The following is a 19,010-nucleotide window of genomic DNA, read 5'->3' as shown; positions in this document are numbered from 1 at the left end:
GCTTCCTGATCATTACTCTGCCTTTATTAAGGGCTATCTTGGTTTGGTAATGCAAGTCTGCTTTGAATGCAACAGCAACTTTAAAACACTTTTTCAGTTTCAGTTGTAATGTAAAAGTATGCATTCAAACTTGACTGTTGATTTAAATTAGAAATCATAGATTTAAAACCTGCCTGGAAAAAATGCAAGTCTGAGCCTTGTATCCAGATATATCTCTGGCAGCTGAATGTCACAGGTTTGGAAATTTGGTGGTTCAACTTCAGCATTAATGTATAGATGCACGAAAAAAGAAACCTGTTTCATCAGCCATTTCTGTAAAGGGCTTTCCTGTTCCTGTTGGCCTTTCTCAAGAAAATAAAACTTGTACTCCCACTGAAGCAATGAATACAGAGTTCATAGGAATGCTCCTCTACTGTGTCTATATAATCATAACTTGTCATGCACAAAAGAACAAAATCCTGAGTAATGTCACAGTGCAGGTGTGGATAAGGAGAAAGGTTTCAGCACACCTTGCCTTGCTCAAACCATGCAGGGATTTGCATGTTGAAAACAAATCCTGCTGGACTGCTGTGAATAAGCTGAAAGTGCAGTTAAGGGATGTTACAGGAATATTTTAACCATTCGCTGCCATTGAGAGGGGCCGTTCTGCCCCTTCCCCTCTTCTGGCATGTCTTGGCCCCTTGCTTTGCGCTGATTCTGGGTATCATCTGACCTTTCAGCAATATGGTTGAGCTTGCTAACCCCCCAGAAGACTGTGCTTTCTGTCGAGTTTTTATTATTCAGCCTGATGAGCAGATTGATTCAACACACTGTACAGACAGGCTCTGGGGACTTTATAAAGTCTGCGCTGGAGTAGTGGAAGGGAGATCTGGAGGAAGGGTGACAAGAGAGGAAAAAAGGGAATGAAGCCACCCCTTTGATAGCACTAAGATATTATATTAGCTGTTCTGTGGAACTTTTTCAACAGTATCTCGTGCTTATCTTGAGCTAGACTTTTTCCAAGCCATATAGCTGTTGCTGAGGTACTTTATTACTCTGGACATGAATGTAAAAGTCAGGAAACATCCTGCATGATCACTTGATTTGCTCCACCAAGTCTTTCTTTCAATGCTTTGATTTACAAAACCTCAGAAGCAAAAATTTCCTAGATGCTGGCTTTAGTAAAGTGCATATTGTAGGGTATTGGAGATATCACATTGCACAGAAATTCTGGTTTATCCAAGTAAGAGAGAAGGAAACATAAAAGTAGCTAGTCCTGTGACAGAAGAAGCCAAGAATATGTCATTATGCATATGGTATGATGACACATCTAACTTTACTTTTAATGCCCTGTTAAAGGACTTCTCTTAATTGTCATTTTGGTTTCACAGTCCCTTGAAACTGGTGAAAGTATGACATGACCGGAAGAAGGTGTCCTGCAGTCATGCTTGCTTTCTACCGTGGCGGTACTAAGCATGACTCTTGGTTGGGCAGTTGAATGGGTAGTTTTCAGCTATAGCAATTCTGCTCATAATGCACTGTATCAATATTAGTGCTGGCCCTGGGGTTGTCTTGGGAACTTGCCCTACTTCTCAACGTTCACTATTGCTGCGATTCCTAACTGCTTTATGTGAATTTTTCTGAAGAGCAGAGTATTGGATAATGCCACAGTATGAGCTGTCATAACTCTGAATTGCTGCCTTTCTCAGTCTTAGCAGCAGATCGCTTGTTTAAAAACCAGGATTTCAGGAATGGGGGAGGTGGTTATTTCTGAAACATTGAGCAAGACTGAAAATGGCATGTGTGTCTTTTTTTTTGATGCTTATGTCTTTGCATGTTTTCCATAAAACATGCAAGTGCTGAATTGTCGCAGTGTCTCAGTTTTCACTAGCTTGATTTGGATTTAACTGGCAAATAGTGTGACTTCAGGAAACCAAACTGCTGAGCTTATTTATGTTAGTGTATATTGTTGCTCCACATATATCCAAGGGACTCTAGGTGCAGAGAGAAGTAGCTGAGGCCACTTGCATGAGTGCATGTGGAGGGGTTATTTCCTTAAAACTGGAAGTTTGTAAATAATTCTAAGTTGTAAACTTCTCCATTTCCACACAGACTTTGTTAACTTAACACATACAATAGCTATGCCATCGCTGTATGTTCTTCTGCAGTTTTTTTTAAACAGACTACCTACTCATATACTTAATGAAAAGCTGTGATGCTTTCCTATCCAAAACCCAGTAGTATAGTGGGAGAACAAAAATGAAGTTGAACCTCCAATATAGTACTGAGATAGTCTGAAGGAAGAAGTATTGTTGTTCATATGGATGTCATGCATACGTGTTTGACAGCTGATTTTGTGTAAAGTTAAGTCAAAAAGAGCTTTTAAGAAACCAGTGGGGAAAAATGAACCTGACAGGGATATGTGTGCTAGAGGATACAGTAGAGAGGCAGCTGAGTTGGGAATACCCCAGCGTGGTTCCAGGCAGGCTGAGAATATCTTCCTTTTCCTAAGGCTTACTTTAGGATCGAAGAGGAACTGACAGCCTGTCAACTTTTCTTCATCAGGCTGGTAGAGTGCTGAGAGCAGGGACGCTTCTTATAGCCAGAAATGGAATTTAGCAGGACCAGAGGGAGTGTGCAAAAACTGGAAATGAAAGTGTAAGGTATAAATACATCCACCTGTGTCTACACTCCTTTTCATGATGGTTTTGCCCTTTTGTTTCTATGCTTTGTTCCCTGAAGATATAAACTCTTTAGCTGTAGTTTGTTTGGCAATAGGTCTCTGAATGAAAGGTCTCACATGTGCCAAATGTGTCTGGGTTTGTTGCAGTAATAATGTGACTGGAAAACAGAATCAACTGTATGCAGTATGTCTAACAATATTTGGACCAGGTGATTCAACCCAAAGGAAAATGCAGGAAACTAGATTTGTCACCTTAATAAATGCACTTCAGAGACTAAAAGAAATGTGTAGTGGTTTGATCTATTAAACTGAAAAATATCTAACATCCCTGAATGTATAAACTTTATAAAAGTCTAGTAAAGAAATATTACTTGGGTAGTATTAGTCATGCCAGAGCTTGAATGTATGGTTTAGTTTTGATGCCTACAATACTCTGGTATGAGGAGGGGAGAAGAAAATGAAAACCTGACAGAAGCACAGAAGCATTTGGTACCTGGAAGCTGAAGTAACTGATGGAGTACTAAAATAGCGTGTTGCCAGAGAGAGGAGTGGATTGAGTTAAAGCTTGTTCTCCCTTGAAATCTTCAAATCAAGACATTCTATTGCAAGTTATATTAAAGCACAAGCAGTAGTTAGAAGCTTGAGGAAGAAATCCTAGATGGGTTCCTTGGTATGCCAAATCACAAATCAGACTGGATAAGTATCAGAATGGGATTCTGACGTACAGCTTCTACCTTTGAAGTAAATGAGAAAGTGTTTTGTTAGACTGGTATTTCATATGGATACCTTTCAGAAGACACATTTCTTAGCACTTCTTCTGAAAGGATTTTGCCTTCTTGCCATTGAAGACAACTTTGGAGATTATGAACTACAGGAAGAATATTTGCCAAATTGTTGAGGATATAAGAGCTTCACCTAGCTACGGTAAGGAAATTAAACTTGTCCAGAGCGTATAGTGGTCATAGTAATACTTACAGTGAACAGTTAGGGTTTGGGATATTTATTCGTAAGCTCTAAATTAGAAGATTTATATTTAACTGCATGAAACTTAGTTTGTTAAGTTTGGGTAATTGGAGGGTAAAGATATTAAAACTTGTATCTAAAGCATCCGTCTGCTATAAACGAGGGCTCATATTCAGGAGTCAGATAAATCTTGGAACAGAAAGCTGCATCTTTTGAACTGCAAGTGCAAAAGCTAGGCATCCCCAGTTGTGAGTTAAAGATGCACTGATTTGTAAATTCCCACTGTTTGTGTAAACATGAGGAGTGAGTTAAGTAGCTTACCTACTTGTTATCTTGATGCCTCTTCTGCTCTGGAAATGTCAGTCCAGGTTGTGTACAGTCCTCTTAAGGAAAAATTTCTAATTTTCTAAAAATTTTTGCTTTGAAGTTGACTTTACAGTGCAGCACAAGATAAGACATCTTATTTTGTTGACAGTTCAGAAGCAATGTGCACAACTTGGGAGACTTCACAGAACCACTGCCACCTCAGTTGAGAGAGTTTTTGTTGGTTTATGGTTTTGGTGCTGTTTTTTATTAAGGTTTCTGATCAAAGCATGCTGGAAGTACATAAGTTTCTAAAGAAGTCAACAAAAACTTTGATTACATTTTTATTTAAAGCGTATTAATGCTGGATAATTGATTTACCCACATGGTAGGATGGATTTCCCTCTGTCTTTCGCATACCTTTCCCCCACCTCAAGTCCCTTGGATGGCTTAGGGTTGATGAACAAGGATTGCATTTCCTTCTGATTTTTATTCCACTTCAGTTGTATCCATTTCCAGTGAAATCAAACTGGATGTTTTTGATCGGCAGGACCTGTTGAGATAAGGCATCCAAAGGCAGGAAGGAGTGTGCTAATTGAGAGTCAGTCTTGCATTGATAGTTACACCTGGGTATAATTCTTAGTGTAATTTTTCTTACTCTTTGTAGATCGGCTGTTATCGTACAGATTTTTGTATGACAGCTATACTTTTTTTGTAAAAACCTTATTAAAATATCCATCTTCTTGACATTTGAGATGAAATCTGAAAATATGTTCCTAGTATACCTGTGGGGATCTTGGTGTATCTGCAAAATGTCACGAGGCACCCAGTAAAATGTTTGCATAGCTCTGAGGCAGAATTCTCTGGTTCTTGCTCTAAGTAGAGACATCTGAACTGGCTACTCTTCTGGCCGCTGTGGCTGAGCTTAGGAGTTACATTAGCACTGATACAGTTACACTCAGTATCTAGTCATGTGAGGACCAGCACTTGGTGCTTCCAGAAGCCGGTAGAGAGGCTATAGTTTACTTCGTGTAGGTAGTGGCTGTGTTTGGTAGGTGTGCTGCAGAAATCCCTTGAGACCTCGTCTTCCGAGCAAGGCAGGTCCATTTTGTTTTCTCTGTGGTAGCAGTTTCTGGAAACCTAAGGAGTACATGTACTGGAGAATTGATTATTGAAGCAGGCCAAGTTCCTTTGGTAACAGCAGCATGTTAGTATTGATTTCCAAGAGTGTGCATCACCACCTTTTTCACAAGGACTTGGTTAGTTCCCTTGTGATGTTGCCTTTTGATGGCTGCCCAAAGTTAAATATCTGAACAGGCCAACATAAGCTCACTTCAAAGAATAAGAGCTCAAAGAGTCTAATCTTGGCTGACGAGAAGCTTATACTAGATCAAGCTTTCAGTAATGATTGCAAACTAGGAAGCCTTGTTGAAACACTCTTTTAGCTGGGATTCACTGAATAGGTAGAGGCAAATGGTATTGATACATGAGAGAAAATGAAATCTCCTGAGGGTCAAACCAATTAGTCAGGGTGCTGTTTCTGATGATGATACACTGTCCAGACCCAGTGGCTCTTCTGTAGAATTGTATGTTAGACTTCTAGCTCTTATCACTAGAGGTACCTAGCAGTCCTCTACTAGGAAGGGAAGTTACTTCATCCATAGTGCAGACAGACCCTTTTTGGTCTAAGCAGGTTTGATTCCTGGAAGTGGCATGGATTGACTTTGGTTTCGTTCCAGTGTTCATTTTCTGCTGTGAAGATGGTCTGTATCTCCATCTGTAAGGCCTTCCTGCTGGACTGCACCAGCCTTGAAGCAAGCATTTATCTGCTTCACTGAGAGGAGAACATGAGTTACGATTTTTGGCGGTTGTTAAATCTGTTCAGTTCTCTTTCAAGAACCAGCCTCTCTTCCTCTCTTTCCATGCTGTCTGAAGCTTCATACTTGGAGATGCAGACAATACAAAACAGGGAGGAGTGACTGATACACCACATGGGTGTGCTACCAGTCAGAGGGATCTTGACAGGCCAGGGAAAAGAGTCAGCAAGAACCATATAAAGAATCTTATGAAGTTCAGCAAAGGGAAATGCAAAACCCTGCACCTGGAGAGGAAAAACCCCATGACCCAGTACAGACTAGGGGCTGCCCAGCTGGAAAACACCTTGGCAGAAAAGATCTTGGGGGTCCATGAGCCGGCAATGGTGCCCTTGCAGCAAAAGTGGCCAACAGCCTCCTGGATTGCATTAGGAGTAGTGTTGCCAGCAGGCTGAGGGAAGTGATGCTTCCCCTTTACTGAGCACTGGCGAGACGCTTCTGGGGTCCTGGGTCTAGTTCTGAGCTCCACAGTGCAAGAGAAAGTTATTTTAGTTACCACTTATTCTCAGTTTTAGAGCAACAGAGAAGTCCTTTGTTAAAATAGCTGGAAATAAAATTTTTAAGTACTTCCCTGTTAAGCAAGGAGAGATGGGATGTCATGTGCCTCTTGAACTGGAAGTCTAAGTGCTCTGTGAACAAGATAAAATTCAGTATATTGTCCTGTGGCTCCATTACCACTATGACAGTCTAGAAAACTCCTGCGGGACGTTGCTGTGATATGTCTCATTTTGTCTTTTCTCAGACACTCTAGTGATGAACAGACCTGGTTTTGGTAGAGGAGTGCATGTTGGCAGGATATTGATCTATTGAGAAACTGCCTTTACGTTAACTTCTAGAGCTGAAAGATGTTCTTTGTGCCTGTGGACTTTTTCTTCTGTTTATTTGAGACCTTTTTCCCCCCCTAAGTCAAAATGATTCATCTTGTAGCTTTGTGGCTGGTTAAAATTCATGGGATGCTTCCCTCCAGCCTGCTACTCTTTCCTTAGGAAAGATGGGGGAGCAGCTGTTTGACCAGTAAGTCACTGGAGCAGCTGAAGTCTGTGCCTCTGCCTTCCGCAGAGCAGGGGATACTTGTGCAGCTGGGTAGCAGCAGCAACTAACAGGAGAAGCGCAGGAGGTTATTGGGTCACTGCTGCTCTGTGTGTGTGGTTAAGGACGGGGTTGAAAGACCAATGCCGCTAAGAGGTTGGGTTGGGAAGAGTTCCAAATACCAGATGTGGATTGTAGGCAGCCGGGCTTGGCGAATGTGCTGAGTGAGTGAGTGGTAAAAGGATGACCTCAACAAGCAAACCAGGGTAAAATCACTTCTTCGTTCCAGAGGGTGCAGTGAGAGGCATCTGCGTGTGAGAGGAAGCCACAGGGCTTTTTATCTTCTGGGAGTACAGAGTGTTCTTGCAAATAATACTAGGGAGTTCAAGGAACACAAATGTGCCGTTAAAACAGTGTCGATGTATCGGGCAAATATGAAGTATTCTGACAGCTGCTCCTTAAGTACTGAAGGAAAAGGAAAATACTACTGCTTTAGTTCAAAGATCTTCCTTTGATTCAGAGTATTTCATAAGAAAGATTCTGATGTAGGAACTGCTTGTTACTTGCAGCAGCTATGGCGGTGTGTGCCAGTATGCATTTTGAAATCATCATAGGGACGCTTGCAGTCCTTGTGCTGCTGAGAGGAAATCTCCCACCATTACTGAGTGCGTGCGCATCTGGAGTATACACACATCTACAACACCTCTTGAAGTGAAGATAAATAATCCTATTCTTCTGTTTCTTACTAGTTCGTATTGTGACAGTTAACTTCTGAGGTGGAATATTGCTGTGAAGGGAAGTAGATGATTTCCTTTTTGTCGCTGTTTTTGGTTCAGTCATTACAATGAGTATCTCTTCAATTGCTTCTTAAGGAAACCACACCATGGTTTTCTTCTGTCATTGTGAAATACTGCTTTTAAGATATGAGACACTTCTGATTCATAAAGTTATGAATTGCGTTTCTTTTAGAATAAATATGTATGTATGTTGGAGATAGTTACCCTGAGGCAAGAATCAACTGAAACTGGTGGTGCTTGTGTAAAGAGGTCTTGACTCCTGGATGGGTGCTTGGCAGACATAGTTGACCTACTTTAACTCTGACCTTGATTTGCTCAGAGGTGTTTATGTACTCGTGATCAGCTTTGCTGCATGATTAAGCTAGTCACGTGTCATCTAACTTTTTTTTTTAAGGGATGAACAGTAAGATTTGTTTTTACTGTCTCATTAGCCTTGTTACAGGGGGTCGGAGAAGGATTGAATGCAAGGGAGGGGACTCCTGAAGGAAGTAGTCCCAAACAGGCTGTGGAAAGACACTGTCATGCGATACAATGCCATTTGATTCTCGTCTACAGGACAATTTAATCAGAAAGTGGACTACATGGCATTTTTTCAAGTAGGTCCTTGGAGTACTTGGGCAACAGGCTGGGCATCATAAATGGAAGATTTGAACTTTGCTTATATATATGGGTAACTTTTGTGTTCCTTCTCATAAAGGATTTTTTGAGCCATTGAAGAACCAGCAGCTGGAAGCTGAAAAGATAGCAAGATATTAAAATTTTCAGAATTTTAAGAAAGCCTTGCAACAAAACATTTCTCTGAACTGCTCACTATTTATTATAGTGGGGCATGCTGATTTTTAGTCTGATCATTGGGTTGACATTTTTTTAACTTTAAACCTCATTTCAAGAGACGTGTGGTTCTTAACTTCTGTAATGCTAAAATGTAGGACTGTGGTTGTTAGGACTGGGATGAGCATTTGGGACATGGTAGAGAAAGGGCTGACTTAAAAACCAGAATTCTCAATTTCTTTTCATGTAATTTTGTTCTGCTTAAATGGTCAAGACACTTAAAATAGCTGCTTTGAAACTATCAAATATAGACACTTGGTTATAATTGAAAATAGCACAGTTGAATGGATACTTGGTTTCAAAAAATTTTCTGTAAAACTGCTTTGAAAGTTTTGAGATGAACAACAAAGCATTTTTGTTGTTGTTGCATTAAAGCACACCAGTGACTTGTGCGGTGTTCTGATTATTAAGCTAAAATGCTGACTGTTGCAGGCATTCTTAAAGGGAAAAGGCTGTGTTAAACTTACACACCGTTTTTTCTCTTTTTTCTTTCAATTCCAGCTCATCCCAACCTTCTGTTTGAGGTCATTGGAAGTGGTCCATGTGCGTTCAAGAAGTGGGCTCGCATATAGAGGTGTTCAGGAAGTTTTGAAAGTTAATTGTGGGTGGTTGGGCCAGAAATTTTAGAAACTACTTGTTTTTATATTAGGTTCCAAGATTGAATTAAGGATGCACACGGATGTAATTGGACAGCATAAAAAATGGCATCGTAGGTAGTTTGGTGTGATGGTACTTTCATAATTTGAATTCATAGGGCTTAGCCACAGGCCACGGTGAGTTTAGCTGTAACTTCTGCACATCAACTGAGGTTTAAGGTAATGTTTTTGCACCTGAACCAAGCACAGAGAAATGGTCAGTGACTGTGGTTTAGCTGGTGGTTTGTAAATTAATACAGTAGTAATCTCATAAACCACAGTAACATAATTGAGATTATAGTTGTTGGACTACTTTGAGTAAGAGAGACAAAGCAGACAACTAGGCAAAGGCTGCTACAGGAAAAAAGTAAGGCCTGATCTACAGGTAACTGTATTAGTGTGAATCAAAGCCTTGTAAAATAAACTGTGGTTATGGATTCAATGGCAATTTATAATTTGACTTAAATTTCTACTGACTTGGCTTTTGTCAGTGACCTTCTGGTGACAGCTGGCTTCTTAACTTGCTTGTACCAGTATGCCCACATGTTTGCAACTATGTGACTCCTTTCTCATTTTTGAGAGAGGACCACAGAGAAGTTGTCAGGTGAGATGGATGATGAGCCCTCAGTAGCAGTTTGGAAGATCTCCTTCTAGAACAGCAATGATCCTCTGCTCACAAGTTGGTAGTATTAAAGCAATGACTTGCCTGACCTTAGAGTTAAGAGCTATGATCCTGGCAGTTATTACCATAACAGGACCAGCAATTAAACTTTTGAAATAAATTCTGAATTTGCTATTCTGGCAGAGCTGAAGAAAATTATACTGACAACTTTGGATTTTGTGAGGTTTCTGTTGGCTTATAACTCTTAACATGTTTATATGTGGGATTCAGTAGAATTGGTTATAAGGTGGTCATGTTGACAGAATACTGGTTGTTTGACTTGCGAACTTCTGAGAGTGTCATGGGAGCTTTCTGATCTGTGTAACTGGGAAGTTCTGCTGTCATTGCAGGTTGGAAAGGCAGTCACGGTGTTCACAGATGCATTAACCAGAAAACAGTGTACCCAAAAGACTTTCAAAGCTTTTGCAAGAGGCAGACTTAGAACAGTTTAAGTCTTGCATAGTAAGTTTTGCTGAAAAACTGTTGTGACAGAAATCTGGATGGGAAGGACATCCACCTGCAGACCAGCCACTAAGTTTACAGTGTAGTTGGGAGACACAGTTGAGGACTTAAGTCATAGTATGGGATGTGGATTTTATTTAAAACTTGAAGCCTGCAGAATAGAAAAATGTTTAACCCCCTTTTGAGAGTGCCAACTGCTATTACAAGGGAGAATAAAATAGTAAGCCAAGCCCAAGCTGTCTTACTGCTATGGCCACCTTAAAAGTGAGGCAGCCAGGAGTGAAGGGATAAGTCTGTCTTGCACTGTAACAGCAGTTTGATTCATTCTGGTGGCATCTGCCAACAAATGTGTTCAGTTTGATTGTTGTTTGTGAGTGCAGGGGTTTTATGCAAAGACCAAAGAATGATAAGCAGGGCCCAAAAGGAAGCGATGCTGAAGAGATTCCTTCAGTTCCAAAGCTTGGGCCATTGGAGATACACATCCCAACATGTAACCTTTTTGATGATGGATAAAGCTTCTATGCTTTATAAGGAAATTAAAATTCGATCCTTGAGTAGAAAACATGTATTTGCTGTTATAAACTGTGTCTAAAGCAATTGTTCTTAACAAACTTGTTTTGAAAATGTTTTGTAAGCTTGCTGGTTTTCTTCCCATTCAGGTTTTTGAAAGTACTTGACTAACAGAATATGAGGCATGGAAGAGTTTTAAGGTGATCAACTGCTTCAGGCTGAGCATCATCATCTTTCCTCACGTTGATCTAGGCTTCCAAGGCAGGCTTTCAGGTAAAAACTGTTCTGTTTCACAGTTGATGCCATTTAGTAATAAATAAACTTTTTACAGAGTTTCTTCCAACAGTATAATTATTTGCCATCTAGAGGATTCAAATGTGTAGGTATGTTTTGGATGAAAAAGCTAATTAGGTTTGTTTGTACCTTTAACTAGTATTCTTAGACCATCATTGGGTTATTAGTTTTTTGTTTGTGGGGTCTGCTGTGGTGGAGGTGTTTATTTAACCTGATTTTCTATGGAAGTCTTCTGAATTTCCATGAAATTCAGTGGAATTAGAACTCTCAAAGCTTATGAACTTTGATAATATGATCTTCAAATGGAGACACACTAAAACTAGAGTTCCCAGTCAGCAAAAGACAGACAGAACTTACCCTTTATTTATGTTAGGTAGAAGCAGTTAGCTGGCCAGTTAACATAAGAGTAAACCTGGTTTAGTTAAAGATCGCACTGAGAATTCTTTAAAAACAATTGTGTTATGTGTTTTGAGAATGGTCGTGGTTTGTATGCAATATTCAATACACCAGTAGCTGGAAAAGGAGAAATTGTCTATTATCTGTTTTATGGCAAAAAGAAATAATAGAATTATGATTTTTGCAGGTTTTAAGAATGCTCAGTTTGAGATTTGCTTTTTGGTTAAAAATACGTAAGTTTCTGCTTCTGTTAATGCAGTGGTTTTTTGGTGGTGTTTTTGGTTTTGGCTTTTTTTTTTCCAATGTTAGACAATCCAATGGCAGACCAAAGGATGGACATATCTTCTACAATTAGTGACTTTATGTCACCAGACCCTGCTGACTTGATCTCCAGTTCCCTTAGCACTTCAGGAATGGATTGTAACAGGAAAAGAAAGGGAAGCTCTACTGATTATCAGTAAGTTGGATTTCTTTTGATTTAACACTTCCAAAAGAGGTTGTAACACAACAGTACAGTGGGGGAAACAACAGAAATATTTATAGTAATTTTTAAATAACCTTTTCTTGACAATCTGTCAAAAAGGTTTTAATAAAGAAAAAAGCCACTGTGCACTAAGAGGAAAGTTCATTATTTAATAGTACAAATAAAACATTCATCTCAACGCAGCTAGAATTGAGGGCTATCAAATGGGGTAAAGCTGAGGAAATAAACCTTTGGCTGATGTGTGTGTGTGAAAATTAATATTGATGAAGTGTAATAGTGTGAAAGTTGATTATATTGACTTTGCATAGGAAATAGAATGACTACTGGGAGGGTAGATAATAAATTTATTAAAAAGCAGAAGAAAAACTGGGAATAGTTCCTTTTCTTCACCTATTTTTTGCCTTTTTAGTCACTTCCTATCAGTGTGCTGCCAACCTTTGCCTGATGAAGCTATTTTGGTCTCCCAGTTGAATACGAATCTGAGTAGTCTCTGGTTAGCGGCAGTAGATCTGCCTTTTTAATCAGCTGATTTAATCTTGTGTTGGTCCTTGACTGCAGACTGTTATTCCTGACAAAATAAAAACTGCTGCTTCTCTTTAAGGGAAGCTTGCTTAGGAGCACTGTCCAAGCCATCGTTTCTCTCTTGGGTAGGTGTTTGAAGTAGAAAGCAATCACACCAAATCTGCTTTAGAATAGTGAAGATCATGGTAAAGTTTGTCAAATTTCCAAATGTGTAATGTCTTCTGCACTAGGTACCAAGACCAACCTACTTTAAGTTACTGTGCAAACCTCACATGAATTGTAACTTTACAAAGTCTAGTTGCAGGGTAACTTGTGAATGGGTCACACCCATTATTAACATAGCTATGTAGTCTGTTTTGATGTAGCTTAGCATAAATTTCATCATTGTGGGCCTTTGGATTGTTGGCAGTTCTTTTTATAGGGAGGGGTAGACTTTTTAATCCACGCTGAGCATGACAAATTACAAATTAGGTTCCCTGTGCATAGGATTTCTTTTTAGGAGAACTTATGTGCAAAACGTTAAGTACCATTTAAAGGCCACAAACATACAGCATACATACCTTCTCTAATATGCATTTAGTCTTCCTGAAAAGTACATGACTCCCTGTAGTTGAATTGACTACTACAAAATTCAGTGAACAGCCTCAATCTTACCAACTTCCTCTTCTCTAGAAAGGATTTCTCCATCTTTATTCTTCTGGGTAGGAAGCATTGCTCAAGTCCTCTTTTCCAAAAGACAGCTTGCTCTTGTAAGTTATAATTCTGCCCTTTAGGTTGTGTGTGCATTTTATTAAATATGTGAAAACACTGTTTCCTTGAATCCCAAGTAAAATAAATTTACAACAGCTGTCATTGTACCACAGTTCATGTTGTGTTGCAAAGGAAATGGTGGCTAGTAAATATTCCTATTTTAAAATAGAACTTAAGGTAGACTTCCTTGATTCCTCCTTCTATATGTATATATTAGTATATGTTGTTCTGAAATGCTACTGTTCAGCTTTTGCTGCCTCTTAACAATGTATTTGTTACATAAATTGTCTGAGTGTCCGGTTTTATGCTTCATTTACCAGTGAAGTCAGGGAATAAGGAAGGAAGAACCTGACTGTTTTAGTGTGGCTCTTCGTTCATCACTCAAGTACCAGCAAGCATATTGATCAGCTGTGCTTTCAGCTCTCCACACCAGCTTCTTTTCAATTCTTTCTCCTGCCTCTCCTCCAGGAAAATTCCTGTCCAACCTATTGCTGTGACTTCAGCAAAGGTTGTCCGTTCTCTGCTATGGTCTCTTTTAGTCAAATGCTGGAATCCAAGACTTCATCCACATGTCTATAAACAGTTAATTTCTTTTCTTGGGAGTAGTGTTTTCAGTTGAAATAATATATGATAAGAAAACAAACTATCCTGAAGCATTTGTAACTTACCTTGTACCTCTTTTAGATTTTGCTTTCTGGGTTTTTCTAAGGCTAAAACGAATTTTATCACAACAAGCATTCTGTAGCTAAAGGCGGCATCGCAAGTGGAAAAATGTTGAACAGGAATGACTAGTATGTTAATGGCAAATATGAGAAGATTTTTCATAAGGGTCTTATAAAACATAGCCTCTTAACATGTTAAAGCTCAGTGGTATTGCAGATCACTTCACAGTCTTGAAGTGATGCCAGCAGTTAGCTTGCATGTGGAAATTCTGTTTAATTTCCTTATGATAGGATAAAGTCTGTATAAAGTTCAGAATTAGGACTTTAGTACTGACTAAAAGAAAATGTTCATCTGTCCTGCTGGGCACAATGAAAAAACTGAGAAACATGGGATACTTCTTTTTTTATTATTGTATTCTTAAAATTTTATTTCTGGCCTTAGAGTCCTCTGAAATCCCATTTATCTAACCACAAGGGCAACACACATAAAGTGCAGATCTTTCATTTCTGAAGATGAAACAATATCTTAATGATTTGCATAACATATTTTAGGTTAGTTGTTTTACTAGTTTTTCACATGAAGTATAATGAACTATGCTATCTTTTTCTCTAAAATACAGAATTATTCTTTCAGAAAGTAGATTAATTTGAACAAGCTTGTCTCCTTAGAATACGTTCACTGCTATTGTCTTGTTTTCATTGTGCTTTTCATTTCAAATAGAATATAAATTAGCTTGAGAATTTAAACAAAAAAAATCTAAGACATTCTTATTTCCTGTATATGGTGTACTTTATTTTTCTTTCTTTTCAGGCTTGATGGCTTTCCTTTTGAGTAAGTATAAATATTTTAATAATCAGTTTCACTTGAAAAAGATGCTTAGTGTTTTTCCTTGCCTTTCCCTCCCCTTTACCTAAAATTTGCAGGTAAAAATTAAACCAGAATAAGCCAGGCTTAAGCGTGTGCATTTAAGCATGGTTGTACACATTTATATATATATCAAAGCATTCTCTTCCTAATTCTTTTGCCTAACAGTGCTGTAGTCTTAGACATTCAACTTTCTTCACCAGATACAGCTATGAAAACTTACACTTTCTTGTCCTCCTTGTTTCTGTACATATGGTTACAATATTAAAATGTAATAAGGGGGATCCTTTTTATTCTTCATGCCTCCTTCCTTTTCTTTTTTTCATGTTGAGACAAAAGCAAGCCATGTCTCTCCACTGAAAGTTGTACTAAATTAAAGTGGGCCTGGTTAGTTTCATACAGTCTCTCATTCTATCCATGCATTTGGCCATTTCCAGTGGTTGGTTGGTCTAGATCATCTCAGAAGTGATGATACCATCTCCTACCCCAAAATCAGCTTTTAACTTTAGTAAATTGAACTTTTAGCTATAGTAAAAGCAAGTTAGTAGCCCTATTTCTGATGAAGGCATGAAAAAAATCTGCTTTAATATGTCCTTTTTTCCCCTCTAGTTAACTGAGAAACATTTGTATAACAGATATCTTTGAACTGCAGCGTGTTTTACTGTCAAACACATCAAACTGTGCCATTTTGTTAGCTCCAAAGGAGACAGAACTAATTTAAGAAAATGTTTTAATATTACAGAAACCACCCAACTTCTTTAGTCCTTCAAGTTCTCACTTTCATATTCTATCCTATTTTGTATTTAGGATTTAAAGATGACAGGAGTACTTTATTCTAATTTTATGATAGTTTGATAAGTTTCCCTAATAGTGCTTAATTTGTGATATATTGCTTTATTCTGTTTCTGCAGGGAAGGTATGGATACAGATAAAGATGACCAGCATGGAAGGTACTATTGATACAGTCACTAAAATGTTAGTTCCACAGTACTGACGTAGGATCCTGTGTGTAGATACCTGTTTTCAGTGTCACTATGGTCAGGTGTCCCAAATTATTTCTTTGCTGGGACAACAGCTTAAGATTGTTGAACAAATTAAAACAGGCAAACAAAAGACCCAACACTTTGAGCCACAGTATTATAAATAATGTTATTTTCTGAAGAAAGGTTAAATAAATATTCAAATTAAAAAAAGGTATTTTAATGAGGATCAGTAGATAAGATGCATTAAAAGATTGTTTTCAGTGTTTTCAACACTGTAACTTTGTGATACCGTTTCCCAACAGATTGGAGTATACAGACCAACAAGGCAGAATAAAAAATGCAAGGTAATAATCTAAACAAATATATTGAAAACAATTGATCTTTTGCCATATATGAAATATTTGCATGAGTTTCTTATCCTAAAGATCTTTTTTCCTGGCTTTGACATCCTCTTATTTTTCCATATCTTTGCACTGTTAACATTTTTCATGTAAAAACTGCCTATAGTTTTGTGAAAATGCTAACTTGGTAGGTAACTTGGTTTTAGTCACTTCTGTTTAATATTATTGTTGAAGCTGAAGTCTGTATATGTTTCTGGTAATGTTACATTCTTAATCTTGTTTCTTTCAAATTCAATAGTGGGTTGTAAAAGTGTTAACAGTCACTGTTTAATATGGGAAAATATAAACCAAAAATAAAATAACTTAGTGTTTACCATCATTTTTCCTGGTTAGAAAGAGTTTAGTTCAGAGGTATCTCAAATACTTCAAATGGAAAGCTGTAGGGCGAGTAGAAGACTTATATTGGCACAGCAGAAGGTAGTTTTAAATACTTAGTACATTCATATAATATACCGATTACAAATTCTTAATTGAATGCTTTATTCAATATTTATATACACTGGAATTTGCTTATCTGTGACCTTTATGATTCCAGTTATATTTCGGTGTACGTGCTCAGAACAAAGTGTTGTACAGCAGTAGAAATCTCAGGTAATTTTGTACTGCTTAGTGGGTTGTTTCAGAATAAGAATTCAGTGTACTGTATGGCCAACATTACATGTGTTTTCTGGTAAATGAGGGCCATGTGCTGCAGCCTTGCCTATTGCTTGTAACTGTTACTCACCCACATAATGAACATAAAACATCTGAAGAATTCTGTATGTGGATGTCCTTTTCACAAGAATAAGAGGGTAACTTAATTATCAGGAGGAGGTTATTTTTGTGGGTTTGTTATACTGGATTTGGGGATTTTTTTGTATGATTTTTCTCATGCTTTTCTGTTTTTCCTCACCACCTTACTTCTTTAGGGAGGCTCATAGTCAAATTGAAAAAAGGCGTAGAGATAAAATGAACAGTTTTATAGATGAACTGGCATCTTTGGTACCAACGTGCAACGCTATGTCTCGAAAGCTAGATAAACTCACTGTATTGAGAATGGCTGTCCAGCATATGAAAACACTACGTGGTAAGTTGACTGGGAGTGGAGTTTCCCCGAAGCCATGCTTTTTCTCTCCCTTTCTTGCCCTTTAGCCAAAAAGGAGTAAGTTAAGACACTTTGGGAGGACTTCTCTTTTCTTAGCATTTGATGCTGCGTGTTCATTTATACCTTACTGGTTCGTGGTCCAATATCCTGATCCAGCTGGGAAATTTGTGGGTGAGAAAAGAATAATTTTCTATTGTCTGACCTGACTGATCACCACCACTAGCTTCAACAAAAGCAAAGCAGCTGAGGCAGGTTTGGGGAGGGAACAAAGGGCTTAAGTGGCAGTGCGCGGTTCAGTCTTGCGTAGCACTGTGCAGTGCTCTTAAGCAGGCAGTGTGCAAAACTGGTTGAATAGAGAGGTTAGATTTTAGGTGTAAGTATTTCTACAGGACTTCTGAGGTTTTGTGTTCATACCCTCAGCTCTGTGTGAAAGAATGGAGAGTACTTTGAAAATGCAATTTTAGTCTCTTTAACTAGTTTCTGTTACAAGCATCTGAAGAGAAACGTGAGTTTGGAAGAGTTGAGGTTGTTGCAATTTCTGTATTTCTGTCCTTAAAGCCTCATATGAGAGTGCATCAGTGCTTGGGTACTATCAGTGATGATGGTGAAAGCTTAAGCCTTCAAGAAATACGCCCCTGATAAAAGGTAGTGATGCAGCTAATTTAAAGACGGGCTCACTGTTCTAGTTTTTAGGAGATCTGGTGTCTTCCAATCATATTTATCCTAGCACTTTTGAAAGGTTTAACTTTTTCTGCCACTGTCACTTGATTAGGTTAGTACTTCATAACAGTTCAGTGGTTACTAATTTGACTCTCTTTTGCCTTTATGAAGGGAATAGAATGACAAGAATTACTCTTTAATAAATAGCTGCCTCATTTGTTGCTAGTTTTGGGCGTTTGGCGCTGAGAGATGGCATTGTAATGTTGTTTTTTCTCTTTGGCATGGAATGAGAACTGATTTGTAAGTTCCTGATTTTGTAAGTGACAATCTGTTTACATGACCTTATCATGTTTTACTAAATTATAAAGAGAAAAAATAGTTTGAAGGTTTTTTATTCTTTAATATCGTACTTTTCATTTCTAATTCTGAGGATAGACCATAAATTAAGCACTGGATTTGGGTTAAAAAATGTGTGGAGGAACGCTTATATCTCAGAAGGCATTTAATTTGCATTACTATGTAATACGGTATTTGTGTTTTAGCAAAAAAGCTTCATCTTTTTCAGAATTAATACTAACAGAGCTCATGTTGATAATAAAATCAAAAAGCAACTTTCATTTTAAAGAATACGTGCAATGAATAACAGTATAAGAAAGAGCCAAAGAAAAATTGCTCATTTAAATGTGTATTGTGACATTTGTGATACGGGGAATGTTTTGTTTTCTTTAGGTGCTACAAACCCATATACAGAAGCAAACTATAAGCCTGCTTTTCTATCAGATGATGAATTAAAACATCTTATTCTCAGGGTATGTTTCAGCTTTTAATTAAGAGATGTTAATGGCTGTGAATATCACTCTCCCAAAGCAAAACACCCGTATTTTTCTGCCTTATATCTCAGATTAAGGATGTTCTGATTACGAAGGATAATGAAGAAATCTGCAAGACTAGTCCATAAAGTCAATGGGTTTTAACAATGATTAGTGTCTCTTAAATTAAGCAGAAAGATTTAAGAGGGAGATCTGAGGAAACTGATATTTTGATGGCAACCATCAGAAGTTTTCTTGCAGACTTTCTGCTATGGGCTGCCTTGACGTGATTTTCAGCATACAATGATGTAACAAACACCTTTTTTTGAGGTTGCTGATGCACCATGACTAAGTATGTTTGGCTGCTTGCTGT

General features: G+C 38.2%; 1 protein-coding gene across 7 annotated transcripts in view; it reads left to right on the top strand.

Annotated features, from left to right (window-relative positions):
• Positions 1-19,010, top strand: part of BMAL1 (basic helix-loop-helix ARNT like 1) — a 51,278-nt gene that overhangs the window by 13,476 nt on the left and 18,792 nt on the right. For 4 of the 7 annotated variants that reach the window (XM_054827214.1, XM_054827217.1, XM_054827212.1 and 1 more), the window contains exons 2-8: positions 10,877-11,000; positions 11,727-11,874; positions 14,647-14,667; positions 15,612-15,650; positions 15,986-16,027; positions 16,993-17,150; positions 18,558-18,637. In XM_054827214.1, coding sequence (XP_054683189.1) covers positions 11,735-11,874; positions 14,647-14,667; positions 15,612-15,650; positions 15,986-16,027; positions 16,993-17,150; positions 18,558-18,637 — 480 coding nt within the window. In that variant the 5' untranslated portion in view covers positions 10,877-11,000; positions 11,727-11,734. Of the gene's footprint in view, positions 1-8,058; positions 8,225-8,960; positions 9,034-10,876; positions 11,001-11,726; positions 11,875-13,095; positions 13,173-14,646; positions 14,668-15,611; positions 15,651-15,985; positions 16,028-16,992; positions 17,151-18,557; positions 18,638-19,010 lie in introns of those variants that run through there. The other 3 variants (XM_054827213.1, XM_054827215.1, XM_054827218.1) reach the window with 3 other exon arrangements.

Source organism: Grus americana, chromosome 5 (genome assembly GCF_028858705.1).
Source record: "Grus americana isolate bGruAme1 chromosome 5, bGruAme1.mat, whole genome shotgun sequence".
NCBI classification, from domain to species: Eukaryota; Metazoa; Chordata; class Aves; order Gruiformes; family Gruidae; genus Grus; species Grus americana.
This window is presented reverse-complemented; position numbering and strand designations above follow the sequence as displayed.